At 37.2% G+C, this 25,355-nt stretch overlaps 1 protein-coding gene across 1 annotated transcript in view; it reads left to right on the forward strand.

The window, feature by feature from the left end:
- Positions 1–25,071, forward strand: part of LOC101352832 (calcium-binding mitochondrial carrier protein SCaMC-1) — a 57,510-nt gene extending 32,439 nt beyond the window's left edge. Inside the window, exons 4-10 of the mRNA XM_004388051.2 lie at positions 5,038–5,149; positions 7,331–7,489; positions 10,164–10,316; positions 15,964–16,071; positions 17,578–17,745; positions 20,724–20,874; positions 22,972–25,071. Coding sequence (XP_004388108.1) covers positions 5,038–5,149; positions 7,331–7,489; positions 10,164–10,316; positions 15,964–16,071; positions 17,578–17,745; positions 20,724–20,874; positions 22,972–23,156 — 1,036 coding nt within the window. The 3' untranslated portion in view covers positions 23,157–25,071. The remainder of the gene's footprint in view (positions 1–5,037; positions 5,150–7,330; positions 7,490–10,163; positions 10,317–15,963; positions 16,072–17,577; positions 17,746–20,723; positions 20,875–22,971) is intronic.
- The last annotated feature ends 284 nt before the right edge of the window (positions 25,072–25,355 follow it).

Below are 25,355 nucleotides of genomic sequence, written 5' to 3' on the forward strand. Positions count from 1 at the left end.
TCCTCAAGGTCAAGAAGGGAGAGTGTTGACATGTCATGGGCTTGTTAACCAATGTCATAAAACAATATGTGTACTGTTTAATGAGAAACTGTTTGTTCTGTAAATGTTCATCTAAAGTACGATAAAAAAATTTAAAAAAAAATCTATAAGAAGGGGATAATTTATTTTAAACAGTTCTAAGGGTCTTGTCTTATTTGGAGTGGGGGTCAAAATATTAACTTTAGGCTTTGTTATATGTACATGGTAAAATTTCAAGGTACAGTAGTTAAAGTGCTCAGCTGCTAACCAGAAGGTTGGCAGTTCAAATTCACCATCTACTCCACAGAAGAAATATGTGGCAGTCTGCTTCCATAAAGATTTACAGCCTTGGAAATCCTAGGGGGCAGTTCTACTCTGCCCCATAGGGTCGCTATGAGTTGGAATCGACTTGATGGCAGTGGGGTTTGGTTTTATGGGAATTGAGTATATAACTTCCAAACCAGGGAGGGAAAACATGGAATAAGAAAATAAACAAACAAATAGAAAAGTCAGACAATCCAGCAAAGAGGAGAAAGGAGGAAAAAACTTTATAGACAGATCAAGACAAATAGAAAGCAAAAGGTAAGGGGAGAAATATGTTCAAATACAATAAAGCCCTACCAAAATGTGCCCTGCAATAGTGTTGGATCCTGTTTTCCCTTTGCCTCCATTCTCAAATGAGGGTGGGCTAAATAAAGGTCTTCTGTGGGAGGAGCCCTGGTGGCACAGTGGTGAAGCATTCAGCTGCCAACCAAACATTGGCGGTTTGAACCCACCAGCCGTGTTGCAGGAGAAAGATGTGGCAGCCTGCTTCTGTAAAGATTTACAGCCTTGGAAACCCTATGAGACAGTTCTGTTCTGTCTACAGGGTCTCTGTGAGTCGGAATCGACTTGACGGCAGTGGGTTTGGTTTTGGTTTATATTTTGTGGGGATGGGGAGATGAAAGAAGAGTAAGATTAGAAGGGAACTGCTTCTGATCAGGATTATCTCAGTTTAGTGTCCAGTCTGAGGAGTTTGTATGAATTTCGATATATTTATACCTGCACTTTTGTGAGAGAATATACTGATTGAACAATATTATTTTTATTTACCTGACAGTGATGTGAAGACATAACATTGCATAGTCAAACTTTTCAGACCCCACTTACTTTATAGTGGAGTTGAAATTTATATCAGTATAAAAATTAACATAAATTTTGTCTGTTAGAAGACAGAGATTGTCAGATGAAAGAAAAAAAAATAAACAAGAAAGCTGAGGTAACTATATTAATATTAGAGAAAGTAGACTTTAAGATAGAAGGCATTAATGAGAATGGGGTATCACTGCATTTTTAAATTCACAAAGACATAAAAATTTTAAGCTGGTGGATGGAACTCTGGGAATAAATTGGCAAATTCATCACATTATTGGGAGATTTTAACATACATTTTTCCATATTTGATAGGTCAAGCAGAGAAAAAAATTAGTTAAGACATGAAAGATTTAAATAAACAAGCTTGATTTAGTAAACATTTATAGAACTTTAAAATATCTGTGTATGTGCGTGTATTATTATTAGCTGCTGTAGAGTTGGCTCCAAGTCATAGTGACCTTATGTAAAACAGAACAAAATATGTATATATATATAAAACAGACATATAACCAAGACATTCTTAAAGAACAAAAGGGTGGGGGGGAGTGGAGCTTGCCCTATCAGATAGCAAAAGTTGTTATTAAGCTATAATTAAGACAGTGGTATTGCTACAGAAATAGACAAGTTGACCAGTGGAACATACTAGAGAGCCCAGAAATAGACCCAACCATATTTGGAAATTGCCACATGACAGAAGTAGCTTTGTAACAGGAGAGACTATGCAATAAATGGTGCTGGGGCACCTGGTTATTCAGGCAGACAAAAATGAAATTGGATACCTATCTCACACCATACACAAAAATCAACCTAAATGTGAAAAGAAAACAGTAACACTTTTAAAAGGAAAAAAAGGAAATGTATTTCTCTGGGTAAGAAAGAATTTCTTTTTTAAAAAAGACACAAAAGGCAGTACTTACAAATGAAAAGATTGATAAATTCAGCAACATTAAAATTGCAACCAATGTCATAAAACAATAGATGTATAAATTTTTGAATGAGAAATTAACTTGAGCTGTAAACTTTCACTTAAAGCACAATAAAAATAACATTAAGACCATTTATTCATGGACATTATAAACCAAGTGAAAAGAAAAGGCACACGCTAGAAGGAGGTATTTGCTAATTTATAACTTGAAGGATTAGAATCAGTTATATAAAGAACTGTAAATAAATCAGAAAAAGATAAACGACTCATTCAAAAATTGTACAAAAGATAGGAATGGACATTTCACACAGAGGGAAACATGAATAGCCAATAAACATGGCAATAGATGTTCAACCGTATTAGTCATTTGAAGACATAGCAAGACAGTATTTTATCATTTAAAAAAAATTGTCAATACTGAGTGTTCTGTGGCTTTAAGCTACAGAATTTGGCATTTATTTATTCATTCAGTTAATATTTATTGAGTACCTACTCTATGCAGGGTATTGTTCTAGACACTTTGGTTATATCGTTTAACAGAATCAGCAAAAATCCTTGCCTTTGTGGAATATGCTTATGTATGCATGTGGAGGAGGTTGGGGGTGGGGTCAGACAGTAAGTAATCATAATAAGTAAATTATTCATTATATTAGAAGATAAGTGCTATGGGGAAAAATGAGCAGTTAAGGGGATTAGGAATGAGAAGTGGGGGTGGGGCCTGTGGATGGTGATAGCAGATTGCATGCAGTATTAAGATAGGGTAAGCCTTGTTGAGATAACATTTGAACCAAGACTTGAAGAAGATGAGGGTGAGCCATATGGATAACTGGGGAAAGAATATTGCCACTAGTGGAGGGTCCTAGGTGGAAGTGTGCTTGGCACCTTTGAAGAACAGCAGGGAGGACAGTATGTGTAGAATGGCTGCGGAGGGAGTAGAATATGAGGACAGAGATTTTTTTGTTCACTGTTCAGTTGATTTTGACTATCATTCATTTAACAGGTTGGTTCATCTTGGCTAAAGCATTTTCATGTTAATTATAAGTTATTTACATTTTTAAATTTACCTGATTTGTTACAGGCGTATCACGTTATATCCCCAAGTGCCTCAGAAATTAAATTAAAATATGAAATAGTGATAACAATAAAGCCGTCAGTATTATAACTTGGAATAATGTGATAGCATAAATAGTGACTAAGACTGTCATGGAAATATAGAATGTTAATACCTGTGTGCTGGGACAAGTGAAATTGTAAGTGTAATTTTAAATAAAATAAAAATAAAAAGTGATAGTAGAAAGCACAATATCTGAAATTGAATTTTATTAGACTGCCATCTTTATGAATCATTTTTACACAAATTACAGAATAAATGTAAAATTTAGAGGAGACATTAAAGTTTTTTTTTTTTTTTTAGAGACATGCATTAATTCAACAAACAAATGAGCATCTTCTTTGTGCCAGACACTTTAGGTATATAGTAGTGAACAAAACATTCATAAATCGTGGCATAGTTAATTCAGAGTTGCTCTTAGGAACAAACATACCAATGGCATTATTGCCGTGGAACTTGTGAAAGAAGCAAAAAGTTAATGACAAATATTTAAGGCTAAAATGTATTAATTTTAAATGTTGAAGATGAGATACCAAGGTTTCTTTAGACAAAATGGCCCAATCATTAAGAGTTTGCTCTTTTAAAATCACTTGTTAATTTTCTTAACTTGCTGGAGACGGAAATTGATAGTATATGTTGAATATTTCAAAATCACATCCAAATGTTACAACAGAACATTAAATACTTCCTGAGCCAATGCCAAAAAAAAAAAAAAAAAGGAGTATGAATCTATTCATTACTGCTTCCCGAAACATTTCAGCTTTTGAGTTTGATAGCTCATTTAGTGTTTGACAGAATATTTGAAAGTACCGTATTTTTGCGTAAAAAGCAAGTAACACACACCTTCTGTTTTTTTGCCAACCGCTTCCTTCCCCCACCAGGTCGTTTTGAAAGCACACTAGGCTAATATTTTTTTACAGGAAGATGTAAAAAAAAAGATGGCATAGTGGTGCTTATGAAAATACCTCGACGGGAGGTAGAAGATGTATGTTGTTTGCGTAAGGATATGGTAGTCTTTAGTGAGAGCTCTCTGTAATTTTTGGGTCCGTTTTTATCTAGATAATTAAAACTATTTGATAAGAACATCAAATGCTTGCTGCCATTTCCAACCTATCCTTGTGAATTGAGATTTTTTTATTTAATAAGAATATTGTCATGCACTGCATAACATCTGTTCGTGCAACGTCCTACCGCATATATGCCCGTGGTCCCGTAAGGTTATCACAGAGTTCAGAAATCCCAGTCAGAGGATGGGACGTAGCAGACATAACCGGATGTAGTGAACGCAACAGCTTCCCACATGCAACACATGTATCTCATGTCTCTTGTATACAAAGTATATATATAACCTATAATACATATGTCTTGGTAGTCAATAAATACCAGTGTTGCTGGGTTATGTACTGTACTGTGCTTGCTATCGTTATTTTAACGTAAACTTTCCCTACTTGGATCCTTGGTGGCACAGCGGTTAAGAACTCGGCTGCTAACCATAAGGTCAGCGGTTCGAATCCACCAGCTACTCCTTGGAAACCCTATGGGGCAGTTCTACTCTGCCGTACAGGGTCGCTATGAGTCAGAAGTGACTCCACGGTAGTGTTTTTTTTTAAATTTGTTTCTCTACTTACAAAGTTTACGGTATAACAGTGTATGCTTTGACTCTAGGCAGCAGCATCCAATCTCCAAGGCCAAATCACAACATCATATTTCACAGAATGTATCGTGGACGTTAAGCAACACATACTGTATTAAGTTGGAAAAGAAACTGTTACTCTGTAAAATAACCAATAATGTTGGTTTTATTTATCAATTTTGTTTCATTCTTTAATCAGAGCCTTTTTATTTTCAGCATTGACGCTGATGGGACGATGACCGTGGACTGGAATGAATGGAGGGACTACTTCTTATTTAATCCCGCTACAGACATTGAGGAAATTATCCGTTTCTGGAAACATTCTACTGTAAGCTTGCATTATTTGTTAATTTATGCTTACTTAGAGCTGTAAGCCATAGGTACAGCTATCACCCAAGAGCATCCTACAACATGGCCATGAAGTACAAGTTTCAGTAGCTTCTTAACTGCTTATTCTAATAGGGGTATGTTTAGTGTTATCGTAAAAACATCCTCAAAACTTCATAAATCCTGAAAATGTATTATCTATTTTTGCCAGACACAAGATTTGGAAGAGGTACTCCCTTGATGACGATAAGCTGCCTATCTTGTATTTATATTTAAGTAAGCGCTTGGCTGCTAACCTAAAGTTTGGCGGTTCGAACCTACCAGCAGCTCCCTAGGAGAAAACTATGACAGTCTGTTTTCATAAAGATTACAACCTTGGAAACCATATGGGGCAGTTCTACTCTGTCCTACAATGTTGTTATGAGTCAGAATGGAATGGACTCGATGGCAACGGGTGTGGGTTTGTTTGTTTATTCTGCCTTAGGGAAATGAAAGTAATAGGCTTTTACCTGTTACAGATACAGAAAACTAAACCCATAGCCATTGAGTTGATTCCAACTCAGAGTGACCCTATAGGACAGAGTAGAATTGCCCCTTAGGGTTTCCAAGGAGTAGCTGGTGAATTCGAACTCTCAACCTCTTGGTTAGCAGTGAAGCTCTTAACCACTATGCCACCAGGGCTCCTTTACAGATACAGTACTGCCTAAATAATCTCAGTGCCTCATGACAATTAGGATCTATCTCTTTGGCCACTGATGATGGCCAAAGTTCCTGTCTGAAATTTTTGCTTGTGTAGTCAAAATGCCTAGATTTATCTCTGGCAATAAGGAAGGTACTTGTAATAAAATCATTGAAGGTTAAAAAAATCTTTCTAGCTCATCTTCTCAGGATTTTGTACCTGTCTATAGTCCACAAAACTTTCAATTTTTGATTAAATTCTATTAATATTCTCGTAAAATATACAAGTGTACATGAAGTTCTATTTATTTTGCAGTCTGCTCCTGAAACCAGTGGGAGCTCTCTGGGGGAATTTTTTTTTTCCCTGAGGGCTTGTTTTCTGTACTTATTCATGGATTTCAGTAAATTTGATATATACGAAGACATTAAAAGAATCTCATTGCACTAAGTGAAGCCTACATGCACACTGCCACTAGTAACAATGCCTAGACTTACACAGAACTTTGTAAAATTATTAGTGATTAATGTCCTTTCAACTTTGAGTATAAAACTATATTAGTCCAGTTGTCTAGATAAATTTTATACTTATGTGAGGGTATATTTACGTGATCATATGATATCTTTGGAAATAGTTGGTAACATTTGAGCTTAAAAATCATGTACCATTTTACTGATAGTAAAATGAAGGCAGAGAGGATTACTACCATAGCGTAGCTCCTTAACCTTACATTCTTACCTATAAAATTTTTTACACTGAAATCATTTCAATAATAAAATTGTAAAAATATTATTATTATAAAACTTTGCTCTCAAGCTATATTTGTAATCCTAATAATGTTTAGAATAGATTGGGGGGGTCATTTAAAATAATACCTCCCTATTAACGAAATTTTATAAACCTATTGTATTTTTTAAATTACAAGTCAAATTTATAAAAATATTTATAAACAGTCTGCATAAAAATGAATTTAGGAGTCTTCATATGCATACTTTTTATTTACTTTTAATGTATACGTTTAAAGAATATTGTACAATAAAGTATAATGCAAATATAATGATTTGAGGTAAAGGAAGTATCTTTGAAGAATTAGCAAACTAATTTTTTAGAAGATATCATTGCCCATTAGAACAGTTTTCTAGCATTGTGAAATGTGGCTGTAGCTAAAAAGGGTTCACAACACTTGGTAGAATGATATGTTTTCATTCTGGCCTAGACCCGGAAGAGAAGAGTTACTCTGAATTGATTAAAAAAGAAAGCAGTAATTCTTGGTTTTGTAATTTTTTAATTACTGTTAATTTTCATTTACAAACTTAGAGTACAGCTAATTTAGTGTAAATAGGGTGTTTACAGTAATCTACACGCTCAAATTGGCTCAGTGTACTTTCTAAGAAATAAAGTTGATCTTAAGTATGAAATAACATGATTCTTCCCTAGGACAAAACACTTTTGTGGTAATCTATTTTTAATGGAAGGAACATGGGATTCTTCTTTCTGTTTTGACAGGGAATTGATATAGGGGATAGTTTAACTATTCCAGATGAATTCACAGAAGATGAAAAAATATCTGGACAGTGGTGGAGGCAGCTTTTGGCAGGAGGTGTTGCTGGTGCTGTCTCTCGAACAAGCACTGCCCCTTTGGATCGTCTGAAAGTCATGATGCAGGTGAGTTTTATGATCATGTCTCTAAGTTCTAAAACAATGCAAAGAAAAATGGTGCTTTTAAAAAGAAGTTTTAAAATTTCTCAATAATGTCTTTCATAGCTTTAAAGAAATCTCTTGCTATTAACTCTAAATTGAGTTCATGAACATTTGTCTGTTCTATAAAATTTTGAAATATTGGTACATGTATGTAATGAAGTTTTAACCTTTGGCATTCTATGACTATTCAAATATTTAATTAAAAAAAAAAAAACTCCCATCATTTTTGTAGGATTATCCTTAAATTATTTGTATTTTCTTTCTATTTTATGTACTTTATCAAAGGTGGTATATTTCTGAATTCTAGAATCCTGAAGCAAGGATATAATTTTTAAAATTATTTTTAAGCTGAGTTTCAAGATGAAGACCTGGATTTATATACTGACTTTGCTGTTTATTAGCTACATAGCCTTGGCCTGGTCTAAGAGGAATGAAAGAGAGAAGGGAAAGGAATTAATATTTATTTGGTGCTCGTTATGGTAACCCATTGAATTGTCACTGTAGCCCAATGAGATAGGTACTTTATCCTCATTGTACCCTTGAGGAATCTGATGCTTAGAGAATTAATTTTTTCCTTACAGCAAATTAGAAGAGGAATGGGGTATCTTTGGCTCTAAAGCCTGTGGTTCTCCCACTGCATGAAACCCCTGAGGTCTCATTTTCCTTCATTCTGGAATAAGAATAAAAATATCTAACAAGGGTGATTGTAAGAATTTAGTGATAAAAATATGTGAAAATGTCTGATGTACTGGAATACACCATTAGAACATACCTGTTGCCGTTGAGTCGATTCCAACTTATAGCAACCCTATAGGACAGAGTAGAACTGCCCCATAAGAGTTTCCAAGGAGCCCGTGGTGGATTCGAACTGCAGACCTTTTTGGTTAGCAGCCAAAAGCTCTTAACCACTGCGCCACCAGGGTTTCCTGTTAAAACATAGCAGTTACTTAAAAAATATTTTTTGTAAGTTGTGTTTGTTATACCTATGATCACCACTTTTAATATTTGTCCTTAGATGTTTGTATGAAAAGATTTATGGCAGTATTTTAAACTAGAATCCATTCAGAATGTGCCCAAATACCAAAATATATTTAGGGACAAAGATAATGCTTTAAATAAAAAGGGGAGAGAGTTTTTGTGTTTTTTTCTGTTTAGGAATAGTAATTAACTTTGAGAGAAACCAGATAAGCATTCATCTTTTCTTTTGTCATAAAATTTGTTGTAAAGTTTATTTAAAATAAAATGGATTTTTTTGGACTTTAGTTTCTTGTAAAATGAGAGCATAGAACTCACTGATCCTACTATAATGTTGTATCATTGTAAACAAAATTAAAGGTCTCATTCCAGCACTATGTTTTTCTAGTACTTAAAATGTAACAATTTCATAAGTAACTATTGAGCACCTACTCTATGTGTATTAAATGCTGTGAAGGAAAACTGAGGCGAAGAGTGATTTAGCTATTTTTCACTCAAAAAGCTTATATTCTAGGAGCAATATAGGCTTACTTGGAATTTGAAAAGCAAATTGATTAGTCTGTTTTTTAATGACTATTATAGTCATATTTGCACAAATAAGAAATATACTGCTATAGGAAATGATCTGTATCATCTGAAATGGAAGGCAATGAAAGGGAGTAAAATGTGTTGGCTGAAGATTGCTGATGTCCCTCAAGCACTATACGAGTTTCCTCATGCATCAGGACAAGAATATGTGTTAGAGAAATTATGTAGTAAGACTCTGTATCTATGATTATTTTATTCATTTGTTCTATGAATTATATAGACGAATAGAACATTCATTTGTTTGTAATTTATAGCTTCTAAAATGTTTTTATTTTAAGACGTAGTAATAGATACAGCTTTTTTTTGGTGGTAGCTCACTCATTTTGTGTAAGCTGAAACAATCACAAGAATAGCTAATTCCTTTGGTTATTTTTGGTTTATTAGATTTAATCAGTTTTTATATATAGGCAACAATAAGGTCTAGTACATCTTAGTATGTAGTAGTTACTGCATCTGTAATATAAGCCAAGTAATTCATCAGTACTCATTGGAACAGGCAGTTGGCCCATGTTGTCTTGAGTTTATTGCCTAGAGAGGCCTCGAGATCTGCCATAGTAGGTACAAATTTTTATCTTTGGCGTTAGGCCATGTACATTCCACCGTCTATGGTTCTAATATTCATAAATGTATCCAAATCATTTTCAGACCCATTTATATTTCATGTCTGCACTACTTCTTGTGGGGAGAGTTAATACTTTACCTGCAGTGCACTTCTTTGTATTTATCTTAAACTTGTTCAAGTTCTAAAAGGTGTTCCATAGCCTAATATTGCATAATTTCATTCACGTTATCTCACAAATGTTGTTCATAATAATTTTGATTTTGATCATGTCCTCTTTGTCTACTTTCCCTGGCTGAGGAATACTGATTCTTTTTAGTTTTAGGTTCAGATACAGGTCTCTAAAATGATGATAATCATTCCTCCCATCATTATATATTTTCCTAATCTATATTTTCAAATACATCTTATATTTATAAATGGTATTGAAAAAGAGAGAGTGGTTTGTACAGTTACTTTTGAAATAGTAACAGTACTTGCCACCCATATTTTACATCATTTTGCTTTTATTTTTAGGTTCATGGTTCAAAATCAAACAAAATGAACTTAGTTGGTGGCTTTCAACAGATGGTGAAGGAAGGAGGTATCCGTTCCCTTTGGAGAGGAAATGGTACAAATGTCATTAAAATTGCTCCCGAGACTGCTGTTAAGTTCTGGGCATATGAACAGGTAATTGTGATCACCTGTGGAATTTATTGACAAAGAGGAGTTAGTAAACTGATTCAATAAAGATTAGCATACAGTACTTTTGGAATTATTGTTGTACTCTGTGATCATTTTTCATATGTACTCCATAAGGAATTTCTCTTATGAGAGATTAGACTAGATGAACTCAGAGATTCCTCTAGATTAAATTCTGTGATTCTGAATTTCATATCATTTATAAAGAAAGGCTTTTGTGTTCTTTTCTAAGTAGATCTTAAAGGAAAGGTAGAACATTAGCTTATTCATTTTGAATTCAGAGTAGAAGCTGAACATTAATAAGTTCTATGAAAGTATTCCAGTCTAGCATCTGGAAGGAAAACTTTTAAGTTGAAGTTCTTTGCGTAATTTGACATTGCTATAAAATTGAGTTGAATTTAGAGTGAAAGCACCAGGAAGGCAAGGGCTTCTTTGTGTACTCCAGGACCAAAACAGAGCCTGGTATGGGGTAAGTGTTCAGTAAGTGTTTGTTGAATGAATAAAGGTTTTTACCTCTAAGTGCAATTTATGTGTAGATTTTTGTTGACTTCCCTTGTTTAAGATATTGCTTCAGCCTAACTTGATGTTAAGAGGAAATTCAGTAGTGAGCTTGGGAGTTTGATTTCTCTTAATGGTCATTAGCAGGACTGCCTAGTTGAGAATCCACAAGAATTATTTTTCCATTATTTCTTCCATCACTGTTTATTGTAGACTATAAGGGTCTTGAAATTTAACTCTACCCAGTAATTTCTGTGTTATTGCAAATAGATTTTAAATCATTTTGGAGAGTGTTTTGTTCTTGAAGAATCAGAATATTCTTAAGATTACAAAGTCCAGTGGTTTCCTTTTCTTGGCTTACGAAATAGAGAAGCAGAGAAAAACGTTGAAGAAAAACTAGCCTCTAGGACTTTGATTAGAACCTATCTTTGGGAAGGATTTTTATTTTATTATTTTTTTCTTTTTTCTGTTAGTGTTTGAGGATTCAAATCACAACTACTAAGTGCTAGTGTTTTAGATACTCTTATGTTATTCTGACCACATACTTGGATTTTATGGCTGGGGGCCAGAGCCTAAAACAAGTAAAAAGAATAAAACCATTATCTCAATATGCAGGAAGTTTGATATTTTTGAAAGTCCCTTGTTATTGCAAGCAAACACGTGTATCGCATTTTATGCTACTTGTCAGATTCTTACCTTGGACATTACCAATAGGGGTCCTTTGCTTCCATTCAACAAGACTCTTTTCTGAGCCCTATTTACAATGCTCTAATTTCTGCACGCTAACTCTTCTTAGAGATGAAGGAAAAGCTCCCTAAGTGGTATAGTGTTGGGGTTCTGGGGTCTATTGTGTCCTTCCGTTTTCTCCTCTCCTGTTGAAGGTCTGTTCATCCCTCAGGAACCTCTTAAGGCCAGACACCTCCAGGAAGTGTTTCCTAAGCATCCCAACCAAAACCAGTGCCTCCCTTGCCCAGTCTCCTTAGAGCACTGAATTGCAGAATATCCAGTTTTCCATCGGATAATGGAAATCCCATTGTATTTCTAGGGGGTTGTAAATTACTCAAGGGTAAATATTATTCTCAGATTTTCTGAAGTATCTAGCTAGCTTACTTCTGGATTCAGATAGGTCCTGTTCATTGAATAACTAGTAGTTTAGAAAATTAAGAAAAGAATATTTTCAGCCTGATAAGTAGCTTTTTCTAACACATTATCAGTTTGGGGTTAAGGTGTGGTCCGTTTGGGTTGTCATTACCACAGTGGTGTAATTCTGTCAGTGACAGGGTTGCAGTGAGGCAGTATGGTGTACTGGTCTCATGGTTTTAGCTGGCTGCTATATACTAACTGCCCTCTGACCTGTCATCTTTCTCTTCCTCTCTGTACCTGTTATCCGCCTGCGTACTGCATATCTGCATCCCTGCTTGCATATCCCTGAGATACCTCTGCCCCACCAACACATACAAACACACATCATTTCTCTTTCCATGTCTTATAGTGGTGAACATCCTTCGAGACTTTACTCAGGAATTACCTGCTCCAGGAAATCTCCCCCAACAGCCGCACTGCCCAGTCTGGATTAGTGTCTTTCGTCTGCATTGTTCTAGTTCCCTCTGTTTCAGAACTTTCGCACTGAATTCTGATTCTCTCAGTACTCGTGTCTCTCCTGAATGAGACTGCATTTCCTTAGGCAATAGCTATTTGTTTTCAGGTTTGTATTCCTAGCAACTTGCTTAATACTAATAAATCCTTACTGAATGAGTGAAAAGACAAAACTTCCAGAACTGGAATTTGAGCCCAAACCAAGCCAGCCTGAATCTCAAGCCAATTAAGATGAAGGGAAGATGGATATTGCAAGCAGAAGGAGCAACATGTGGACAGAAGCTTAGTCACGAGAGTGCGTCATTCACTGAATTGAAGGTGGTTCACTATGGCTCAAGTGTAGTGGAGTGTGTGCCTGGAAGGGTAATGATACAAGAAGGCTGACAGGTAGACAGGAACCAGTGTCATGGGAGTTTAGATTTTTATCTTGAATATAGTGGAGAGCTATTGAAGCATCTTATGTAAGGATGTGATATGAGTACATTTACATTTAAGAAAGCTCAACCTGGCAGAAGAGTGGAGAATATATTGGAGAAGAATGAGGCTAGACGGGAGGCAGGGAGAATATTTAAGGAAATATTTCAGTAATTCAGGTAAGAAACCATGAGGAGCACTAGTATAAAGGGTGGCTGTAGAGATTGGAGAAGAAGTGGATGAACTGAAAAATATTTTGGAAATAGAATCAATAGAACTCAGTGACTGATTAGAGATGAATAAAAAAAAAAAGAGGAATCAAGGATGATACTCTGATTCTTGACTTCAGCATCTGAATGCATAGAGAATACAATAAGAGGAATAGATTCTAGAGGAAAATGTCCGGTTCCATCTTGCGGAGTTTGAGATACCACTGTGTATTTGTTTCCTAAGACTGCCATAACAAAATACAAAAAAGTAGGGGGCTTCAAACAGCAGAAATGTATTGTCTCACAGTTGTGGAGACTAGTAGTCTAAATTCAGGGATTCAGCAAGGCCATGTTCTCTCCGAAGGTTCTAGGAGAAGACCCTTTCTTGTCTCACTTAGCTTCTGGTAGCCCCAGACGTTTGTTGACATGTAGATGCATTATCATATGGCCATCTTTCTCTGTCTGTCTCTCTATGTCTCTTTTCTTTTATAAGAACATCAGTCATATGGGATTAGGACCCACCCTACTCCAGTATGACCTCCTGTTAACTGATAACATCTTCAAAGACTCTATTTTCAAACAAGGTTGTGTTCACAGGTATAAGGGGTTAGGACTCCAACGTGTCTTTTGAGGGACAGAATTCAATCAATAAAACTCTGGGACAGGTGTGTGGATCTATCCAGTAGGTAAGTGGATCTATCATCTAGAAATTGGGAGAGAGGTCTTTGATAGGAAGGTTTTTATTGAGTTGAAACCATTGGAATGAGTAGGATCACTCATGAAGAGCTTATAAAATGAAATTCTGAGAATAAAGCCCAAAGGAACCCCAAAGGAATAAAACTCAAAGGGAGAAGTGGAAGGAGATACTGCAAAGAAGACTGAGCAGGAATGGTCAGAGAGACAGGAGGAAATGCAGAGAAGTCAGTGGAAGAGAAGGGTTCCGTGAAGGGTCAAATGCTGCAGGGTGGTAACATCATGTAAGGAAAGTATCTTAGAATTTATCAACCCAGACATAGGTAAGATTGGTGTAAGTCTTTCAGTGCAGTAATGAGATGAGAAACCATACTGAAATGAGCTAAGCTAAATGGAAGGTGAAGAAAATTGGACAGTGTAGTCAGCTTTTTCAGGGAGCTGACTGTGAAGGGAAGGAGTAAAGAAAATAATAGCGGATGTAAGGTGGAGGCAGGGTTTTGATTAGTTCTAATGTGCCTCTATGCTGAAAGAAGAATGTCAATACAAAGAGGGAAGTTAAAAATAAGGTGAGGGAGATTGATGAGTGCAGCAGATTGATGAATGCAGAGGAAGGTGTGTGTGAGTGTGTCTTTTGCCTCATCTCCAAGATGGGGATTAGGCTTGGTAGCACAGGGTTAAGTGCCTGGCACAGTGTGTGGCACTTTATAGCCTCTTTGTCCTCAACTCTTTCGTCCACGTATGGTATGTTTTGGGGCACAGGAGCCCCCAAGCCCCTACCCTTTAAATACTTATTCCTAATTAATCACCAAATATTCACTGAGTGCCTTTGTGCTATGAGGGGTACAAGATGTACCCCCTACATGGTTCCTGTTAGTATTCAGGAAGGTTTTTTGTAACAAATTACATTAAATGATAGTGATAATCTGATGTGCTGGAAAATTAATAGGGCCCATGTAGAAAGGAGTTTTACTTAACATTCTGGTACAGTCAGAACACAGAGCACCTAGAAATACCAATCGCTTTTGGGGAGAATAGCTGCTATTTTGAGGAATTCCATGAAATAATAATAGATTTAATCTTTATCATGAGCAAAGAAACAGTTTTACTAAGAGAAAGTATGTGTGTTGTTTATTGCTTTGGGCTTTTTAGGCACCACCCAGGGATGTTTTTTAGATCTTAGGGAACAAAAACTCTGGCTAGCTCAGAGAATGGGGGTCACTGTAAGGACAAGTGTGGCCATAAGGGAATGAATCCTCAGAGAAGTCCAACAAGTGGAACTTCACTGACCTTTACCTTCTCTGTGCGTCTGCTTCTCTCTGTGGATTCATCCACGTCTCCCTCTGGTGTCAGTGCCGATTCCCTCTGTAGACCCTCCTCACGTTTCTGAGAGAAGGAGTCTGGTTTGCTTGACTGCTTACCTCAGTCTATGTTTGGGCAGAACTTTTCTCTCGAAGTTGTTTAAAGATAATATATTAGTAATAATAACAATAACACTTACTGAACACTTGCCTTTTGCGCAGCACTGTACTATTTTGGCATGTATTGTCTTACTCCTTTCAACAACCCCATGAGGTAGGTACTGTCATCACAGATGAGGAAACTGTGACTCGGACATGTTAATGAACATGCGTGAGGGCACATGGCTCTGGGACTGCAGCCCAGGTCTGCCTCACTCTGGAGCCCTTGGTGTTAACATCCTGCCCAGCTGCTCTTTTGGCTCTACTTAGGCTAGATTCCCACCCTTGGTCCAATCAACCATGCCAGGTTGCTTTAGTATTGGTGGGTTAGGCAGGCCCTGGGGTCGATGTGTTAGTGTAATTATACATGTTACCTACACAAACTTTTTCTAAGTTGTTTTGTTAATATTTGTGTGTCACTTATTCACTAGTTTTATTTATGCTGATACAGATAAACTTGCCTTAAAAAAAAACTTATGGGGAAAATATCCTAAAATAACCCCTTATTTTCTGTGTATCTGAGAAAGAATGCTATTAGTTTGTTTTAGCAAAGGAGCACATTGGCCACATTTGTGGGCCATCTGGGTTCTGTGGGAACTTAATTGGAAAACCACTGTCCAATAAACTGCATGTATTGATGTTTAAGCCTTGCTTTTCTGCTAGGTATTGTTAACACAGTATATGCATTTTGAGACACACTGTCAATTGATTTCTAGGAGCTGATTTGTATTTTGGTATTAATGCACTTTTACAAACTCATTTATACAGTACAAGAAGTTGCTTACTGAGGAGGGACAAAAGGTAGGGACCTTCGAGAGATTTATTTCGGGTTCCATGGCTGGAGCAACTGCACAGACTTTTATTTATCCCATGGAGGTAAGACCATTGTGAAGTCTGACTTAAGTCTAATGATGTTTGTGTTAGTTATTTGTTGCTATGAAACAAATTATCCCCAAACTAACAGCTTAAAATACCAAGCATTTGTTACCTCACAAATATCAAATGTATCTGTGGGTCAGGAATCCAGGAGCAGCTTAGCTAGGTGCCTCTGGCTCAGGGTCTTTCAGCCCGCAGTCAAGGTGTCAGCTGGGGCTGCAAGCTCCTCAGTGCTGGACTGGGGGTGGATCTGCTTCCAAGCTTACTCATGTGGCTGTTTGCAGGCCTCAGGTTCTCACTGGCTGTTGGCTGGAGACATTGGTTCTTTACCACGTGGGTGTCTCCATAGACTGCCTGAGTATCCTCACAGTATAGCAGGTGGCTTCCCCCAGAGTTAGTGATCTGTGATAGAGAGAGAGAGAGCCCAAAATGGAATCTGCAGTCTTTTGTCACTTCTGTTATATTCTATTGATCACCCAGACAAACCCTGGTAGAGTATGGGAGGGGGCTACACCAGGGTGTGAATACCTATAGGCAGGGATCGTTGGAGGCTGTCTTGAAGGCTGGCTGCCACAGTGTTGGTGAGAATTAGAACTATTCTTCTCCAAAGAGTTTCTGTACTATAATAAAGGAACCTCAGGATTTGAGGTGATGTTAATCCTAATTAGACATCTTTCCATTAGAACCGGGTTGGCAAACTACAATCCCGTGGGCTGTTTTGTACAGCCCTAGAGTTAAGAATGGCTTTTACCTTTTAAAACTTTTTAAAAGGTTGTTTAAAAAGAAAAAGAACATGCAATAGTGACCTGATATTTTAGGCCTGCAAAGCCCAAAATATTTACTATGCAGCTTTTTACAGAAAATGTTTACTGACTCCTAAAGAGCACAAATAATATTGTAGATGTGGATATTTTTATTGATATAACGAAGGGTTTTTCAGTAACTGATAAGACTGAAGCAAGATACACCCTTAAATTTCACTGCTTTGTGGTATGCAAATTAATATAGCTTTCTTTGTAACCATCTTAAACTTAATAAGATTGTGTTACCTTGTATTACTCCACATGCCCCTCAAAAAAAATATCCTAACTCAACACCTATTCTTCCTCTTATGTCCTCTATCTCAGTGAATAGCATCATCATCCCCCCTCCCCACCCCCATCTTAAGTGACAAACTAGAAACTCTGGAGTCATCATTCACGCTACCGTTTTCCTCACCCACCATGTCTAATTGGTCACCAATTCAGTTCTGTTAAGACATCAATAAATTGTCTTCTCTCCATTTTCTCTGCCACTGCCCTCATTGAGACCCTTTCATTTGCAATAAACGGGTCTCCCTGGCTCTGGTCTCAGTCCCTCAGTAGAGATAATATGTGAGGGAGAACACAGTCATTTGAGTGACAGTTCATGCTACCTATTTGTCCTCTGTGAAGTTATTTCTTTTGAATTCCATCATGATAACATTAATATGAACAGAAGTATTTTGTTATATTCTTTCATATCCAGGTTATAAAAACAAGGCTGGCTGTAGGCAAAACTGGACAATACTCTGGAATGTTTAACTGTGCCAAGAAGATTTTGAAACATGAAGGCTTGGGAGCTTTTTACAAAGGTTATATTCCCAACTTATTAGGCATCATACCTTATGCAGGCATAGATCTTGCTGTGTATGAGGTGAGTTTATAACAACCTTTTGAGTCTGAGAATATGGTTCAGTAGTTCTTCTCATTAGAATTCAATGTTATATAAAGAAGCATATACACCAGAAAACAGTTTGTAGCCAAAAGTAGATTCAGTGGTGTGTTATTTTATCCTTCTTAACAAGCATCTTGAATATGAGACTCCATTTGCATGGGGTCAGTTTTCCTTGAGGGTTATTTTTGTTAGAGAAGAGAGTGGACTCAAATTCAGGTATAGTTGCTCAGCTCAGAAGATGGTGCCAGAGGTTTTTTTGTGGGGGACAGAAAATAAGCAAAAATGGCACATTTTCTTTGATTTGTTAAAATCTGACATTGATAAAAATCAGGAGACCGGTGTGGGTAGCACGCATTCACTTTTTGTGCTGGAGAGGCAAGAGAATACAAACCTTGGCCCAAACCTGCCACTTAAACATTTAATAATTTATGACTCTGACAAACATTTGTTGAGCACACACTATGTACAGGTCCTGGATTAGACCCTGGATTTACAGATTGAAAGAAAGACTCGGTGTCTGTCTTTAAGAAACTGAAGGTCTGGTGGGGGAGTGTGCTGTGATAAAGGTAACCCAGGGGGTACGTTAGGAGGGGCACCAGCCAACAGCTGAGGGGAGGGTGGAGTGTGTGATGAAAACTGTCTTAGAGGACTTTACTTCTTGAGCTGCGTTTTGAAGGATGAATAAGAACAGTTGGGGAAAAATGGGATTGGGACTTGGGGGAGATTAATGGCAGACAAAGACCTGGAAGTTTGAGAGAGCATGAGGGTTTGGAAAATCGCAAGTAGCTGTGATATATGATAAGATTTGGCAGTGTTTGTTGATGAGGCTGGAGAAGTGGAATAGGTTCAGATTCCAAAATGCTATGTTGCTAGGCTGAGGAGGTTGGCTTCTGTCCTAAAGGGGACAGAGAGCTGTTGAAGGACAAACTAGGTGAGAGACTTAATTAGATTTACATTTTCAAAAGCTGTTTCTGCTGCTTTAGTACTGATTGTAGGGAATCCTGGAAGAGGAACACGTTTGGTTGGGGTGCGTAGTATGAGTTTGATGCTTTACGTATCACACTGGAAGAATTTGTAAACATCTAAGTGGAGATGCCCAGGAGTGAGGTGGATATATGAGCCTGTGGCTTGGCAGAAATGTTCTGGGCTGGGGGAAGAGATGTGAGGATATCGAAGTGCAAGTGACAGTAAAAAAACATGGGGTTTTGGTGACATCACCACTCAAAATTTCAGAGTTGAGCTTAGGAAGCAGGACAACCAAGGTGACTAGGAAGGAATGGCCGTTGTAGCAGGAGAAAACTGGAAGAGAAAATGATGCCTGGAAGCCCACATAGGAGACAGCTTCAAGGAGGGAGTGGCTGGGGATTCAGAAAGTTCAGGTAAGACTGGAAGTGAATTGGATTTAACAGGCATGTTATTAAGTTATTGTTAGCTATCATAAGAGTAGCCTCAGTGGAGTGGTTTTGGAAATCAGACTGCAGTGAGAAATAAATGTCAAAGAGCTGAATGAATGAATGGAATAAATGAACGAACAAATAAATTAATTATAAAAAAAACAAGGAGACCTAAGAGTCAAGGAATGATAATGGAACGGGTCCCTAGGAGGTAGAATAAAATAGACGATGGGAGATGGAGGGAGTTCTTAGGAGATCATTTATATTTTATGGAATTTTAAATTGATTGTTGAACGTTTTAAAGAGTGCATCCTCTTTCCCCACCGTTTTTTCCCCCTGCCCTGGTCTTACTAGTACAAATAGTTTATCAGTTTCTAGTGAATTACTTCTGTTCCCTCATTTCTGTAGCTCAGACATGGTTATCCTCAGCCTTCATGGCTTTGTTTATTATCATATTATAGTACTAAATGGATATTAAATAAGACAATTAAATCTAGTTTTTTTAACTTCAAGTTTATAGGGCTATTCTTGTGCTATAATTTATAAGATCCAACTACACAGGTAAAATTTTCATTATAATATTTAAACTAGTTGTGTAACTTTTTCACATATTTGCAGGTACTTAAAATATTTTATATTTAAAAAATATATTAGCATACGTATTTTATACAGTTTCTCCCAGTGATCGCCTTCTAATGGAAATACAGGGGCCTAATGATAATGAAGTGAAAAGCATGGTCTAGGGGTCAGTAGACCTGAATCTGAGCCCTTATTAAAAAACCCCCATGAGACAAATTTTCCTCATTTCTAAAATCAGAATGATAGAGTCGTATCAGAGTTTTTGTAAGGGCCAGATGAAATAATGTTTGAAGTGTAAAATGAGATAAAATTACAGTCAGTCCTCATTATTCGCGGATTCCTTTTCTGCAAATTTCGTACTTGCTAAAATTTATTTGTGCCCCCAAATCAATACTCCCGGTGCTTTTGTGGGCATTTGCAGCGTGCTCACGCGCAGAGGGTGAAAATCAAGTAGTATGATGTACATGGTCCCAGCTGACGTTGATAAATTCACGAGACCGGTGTGGGTAGCACACATTCATTTCTTGTGCTGGAGAGACAAGAGAATACAAATCTTGCCTCAAACCTCCCAGGCCAAGGTTTGCTTGGTCACTGCTATCAGTGTTAGCGGTGACTTTATAGAACACAATGACCAAGAATAACGAAAATCGACTGTAGTAGTAGTAGTATGTTAATTTATTAATACTCACCGCAAGAAATGTTCTTTAGATCCTACAGCTTCTGCTGTGCTATTGATCTTCAAGTTTACTTAGCAGAAAATGAGCGACCAGTGCAAACCTTGCATGCTCTGAGTCCCCAGTGGCGCCTCCACCTCTCCGCAGAACTGTCCCTTCGCGTAGTGGCTGCTGTTCCTGGGAATGTGCCACCCGATCTGGCAGAAATGTGGCCTGTCTCTCCTAAGAATGAGAATAGTGAAAATGTTCTCATTGAGTGACAGTGAAAGCAGTTGTAAAGTTAGTGTTCCATTATTCTTTTCTCTGGCAGCTCTTGAAGTCCCACTGGCTAGATAATTTTGCGAAGGACACTGTAAACCCTGGAGTCATGGTGTTGCTGGGCTGTGGTGCCTTATCCAGCACCTGTGGTCAGCTGGCCAGCTACCCCCTGGCTTTGGTGAGAACTCGCATGCAGGCTCAAGGTGAGTTCTTGATTGGCGAATGGCACGGATAGATGCAGTGCGTCAGTAATGTGCTTTTGGATTTTCTCAGTTTTAGTATCAAGTTCGACTGAGACAGCAGAGTGTAGTTATAAGACACTGTTTCTCAACTTTTATTATTATTTTTATTATTGCCTCCTTATTTAGACGTTCTTTCCTAATCATTCCCTTTCATGAACTTCCTATGTACCGAGTTTTATACATAAAAAGAGAAAGACTTTTTTTTTTTCCTTTTTCCACCTGTGTTGAGAATGCGTGTTTTCAGAATATAAGCTTTGGTATCTAGATGGACTTGGGTTCAGATCCTGGCCTTGAACCTCTTTGGGTTTTCATTTTCTCATCTGTAAGAGGAAATGAAAGCTGCAGTATAGTAAGAATTAGCAATAATATATGTAAAGCAGCTGGCATTTGTGAAATTCTTGGTACATGGCGGCTGGAATTGTTTATTATTATTATCCTTGCCATTGTGGAGTGGAGAAGATACACCTTCAGCAAGTAAACAGCCTTGTTGAGGTACCTCCCCTTTGCCATGGGAACATAGAGCAAGGGGCGCTAACCTAACCTGGAAGCTGGCGAAGGCTACTGTTTAAGCTGGGACCTGAAGAACAAGTGTGAGTTGGCTGGGCTAAGGCAGGTGGGGTGGAAAAACAAAGAACATTATTCCAGCCTTAGGGAAAGCATATGTGAAGACACTGAGGCAGAAGACCAAAAAAAAAATCGCAAACCCGTTGCAGTCGAGTAGATTCTGACTGATGGAGACCCTGCAGAACAGAGTAGAACTGCCCCGTTGGGTTTCCAAGGAGCAGCTGGTGGATTCGAACTGCTGATCTTTTGGTTAGCAGCCAGTCGCTTAACCACAGCACCACCAGGGCATATTTGAAGAGCAGAAAGATCATATGGAGAGAAAAATGGGGAGTAATAAACTAAACTATGCTCCCATTTAACCATCATAACCATCTTTTGGGGGGTGATACTAATCTTATCCCCATTTTGCAGATGAGTAACTGAGGCAAAGAGAGGTTTAGTAACTCCACAAAGTTACACATTTAGTCAGTTGGTGGAGCTAGAATTCAAACCCAGGCAGTGTAATTCAAGAGCCCTCACTCATGGCCATTACACTATACCAAACCCAGGCCTAACAAGTCTTCCCTGTTCAGTCTGCCAGTTCCCATTCAGACCATTGCATTGCTGAGGGACTTGACATTTCTAAACTAAACGTCTGATCATTTTACACCTGTTCACAAATCATTGTGACTCTTCAGTGTCTTTCGAGTAAAATCCAAACTTCTCAGTGGAAATTTCAAAGCCTTTAACCACTGGGCCCACTTTATGTTTTAGCTTCATCTTCATTTCCCCATCCCTACCTTGCCCACCTTCAGCCTCTCTGTTCTGTCTCTGTAATAACCATGTGCAAAGATCAGCTGCTTCCCATAGCACACGCACGTTCCTGTCCTTGTCTTTGTTGGGCCAGCAACATGGACTTTCCCTTCCCTGCCTTTCATGTCTGTTGAGGTAATTTTCAAGGCCCAGGGCCCTTTGTGTTCTTAAGATCCTCAAAGCCTTTCCCATACTCCCGCATTTCCCACGATTTAACTGTTCTGTCTTCAGGGCTTGGCTAACAGGGAAAGGAGAAGGTGGCAGTGTGGTGTGGTAGAAAGCACCTGGGCTTTGGAGTCAGAAAGACCATCAAATCTTGGCTCTACTGCTTGCTAGCTATGTGGTTTAGGACAGGTTACTCCATCTTTCTAAGTCTCTAACTCCTTGTTAGTCAAATGGGTATAATAATATTTACCCTGCAGGGTTGGTACATAAAGTAGTTGACACAGTATCTAGCACAGAGTAAGCTCTCAAGAAATAACTGTTATTACATCAGTATTGTAGTCAGGGCACTCACTATTAGGTGCTATACAAGGAGAATTATATAAAAGGATACTTTCTTGGGCCCCTGGGAGTAGGCTTTTTCCTTTCATTTTATTCTAGAACATCATCCTGAATGATACTTGTTTATCTTAATAATCACTAAGGAAATGAAACATGCTTGAATATTAAATTAGCTTGGTTTCTTTTTTTATTTTCTAGCCATGTTAGAGGGAACCCCACAGCTGAACATGGTTGGCCTCTTCCGACGAATAATTTCCAAAGAAGGAGTAAGAGGACTTTACAGAGGCATCACCCCGAACTTCATGAAGGTGCTCCCTGCTGTTGGCATCAGTTACGTGGTTTATGAAAATATGAAGCAAACTTTAGGAGTAGCCCAGAAATGACATGTTGAATTTTTTGCTTTAGTGTGATTATTGAAATTCTCAACAATTTCTGGAGTTAGTTTTTCTCCTAGAATTGCAGCAAGTCCATGGCAAAAAAAAGCTGTATTTTTTCATAAAAGGGAAGAGCATGTCAATGATCACTTCAGATATTTTGGCTTGAATTTTATATATACAGAATTGCTTAAAATCATAGTTTTGCTAATTTCATACAATTTAAAAAGCCACAAAATTGTATTTACCTTTCTTATTAATCCTTCCTGCAAATATCTGCCCTGAATCCTAAATCTGAAAAATGTATTTGCTTGAACCAAATTTGTTTGGTGTGGTAGAATTATAAATCATTAATCTTTATTTTGGTTGGTCCAAGTTTCTACTTAAGCGTCTTTTTCTTAAAAACAAAACAATCAGAAAGCCTTGAGACTTAAATTATTTTTTAATATCTTTATAGACTTTAAAAAAATTTCCTCATAAAACCATAAATAGAAAATCATTGTATTGAAACATCCTTTACAGCACCCAAATCAGTATAGAGTTTATATCATTGTCTTTTGTTAAGCAGAATAGGAATGAACTTAAAGGGCAGAATTTCAAGTCATGTGAATACCTCGTTCATTCATATTATTTTTGTGTAAGGAGGAGTGAGGAGATAATATTTATTTCAGTGGGCACTTGTCCATTTTACTTGCACCATTATTTGGCTCCTGGAATCACACTCTGATTAAATGTCAGTATGTTAATGCTACGTTATCAGCACAGAACAACGTACTTGAAAGATTCTGTTTATTCTGTGATTGCTTTGAAAAGCAGCAGGAACCAAAACTCTTTTGTTTATATCAGCTTCTGAGGAGTATCTCTCTTTTGTTTGTCCTTTGTCATCTGCTGCTTGACTGATATTCCATTCTAATCAGAAGGCTTGTTGGGACCATTCTTGCAAATCTAAAACTTTCCTGTCTTAATGACATGAAGCGGTTTGATCATGGACAAGTGACATTCTTATTTTCCTCTCCCTGTTGGATTTCTTTGATCCTACCATTCTCAATTTGGGCAGCATAAACTTGAGAGAATAGTACATATTAACAGTCATATGTATTAATCTTATACATTAGATACCCCTATTTAAATGAAAGGCCTAATTTATAAACATGTACATTCATATTTCCTCTTGCTCCAATTCTTAGGAACATGCTATGATATAGAAAACTTAATTTATAATATTGATAGCATTTCTTTTTTTACTAAAGCAATTTTTATAGTCAACTACCTTCTCTGAAATTTGTGTGATTAGGACTTAGAAAAATATTTGTTAGCTGAAGGTATTCAGTCCCTCAAACTAAGGCAAGTTTGATTTCTAATTATTTCTGTTACACATTATCAATATTTTATTGAAAATCCAGAGACACATAGGCGTTTACTTTATTGAACCTACCTCTTAATTTTCTGAACCGAAGAGAAAAGTTGGACTTCTGTTTATGAAGCATATTCTGAAATAGTTTTCATCTACATTAGTTATTCCTGAGAAATGTCTCAGTATTTTTATAATTCATACAGTAAGCATGGGACTTTACTGTCTTCAGGGTTGCTTTGTACTTTTGAGTAATACATATATGCCAGTATAAGATACATAATTAGCTGTTTCTTTTTTTACTCATAAAAATGATGGAAAGGAATAATTTTGCTAATGATTTCAAAATTTCAAGCTGCTGAAAAATATGAAACTATTCATTGTTCATTATGAATTTGTATTTAAAATTTGTAAAGTGTGAATGTGATTTATCTGTGCATCTTGTATTTTTCGAAAAATGATCTTGTATGTTTTGAAAAAAAAACCCGGAGTTGAAGATAGTTTCTTTCTGGCGTTACTACTACATGTTTACGCTTCGTTTATATTAAAACAACAACTGTATTTGTTTTTAAACAACTTGTTTCTTGTTTTTTAAAAAATGTTGTGATATAGCAAAAAATGTTTATGTCATACAGCTTCTATCGTTGGCAGCAGTTTGAATAATGCTTTTCACACCTGGCTCCATATAGCCTCTCCAAATATTTTGGACTTTCCTCAGCAGCTATACTAGTTGTTGTCAATACCACACATTTTGGCATAAGATGATGTTTATGCGATATCCGCGTTTCACACTTATCAGATAGGGTCACACCCCTGGGATTCACAGTGCCAAGGAGAATCCAGAGCCACAGGATTAA

This window comes from Trichechus manatus, unplaced genomic scaffold (genome assembly GCF_000243295.1).
Source record: "Trichechus manatus latirostris isolate Lorelei unplaced genomic scaffold, TriManLat1.0 scaffold00204, whole genome shotgun sequence".
Taxonomy (NCBI): Eukaryota; Metazoa; Chordata; class Mammalia; order Sirenia; family Trichechidae; genus Trichechus; species Trichechus manatus.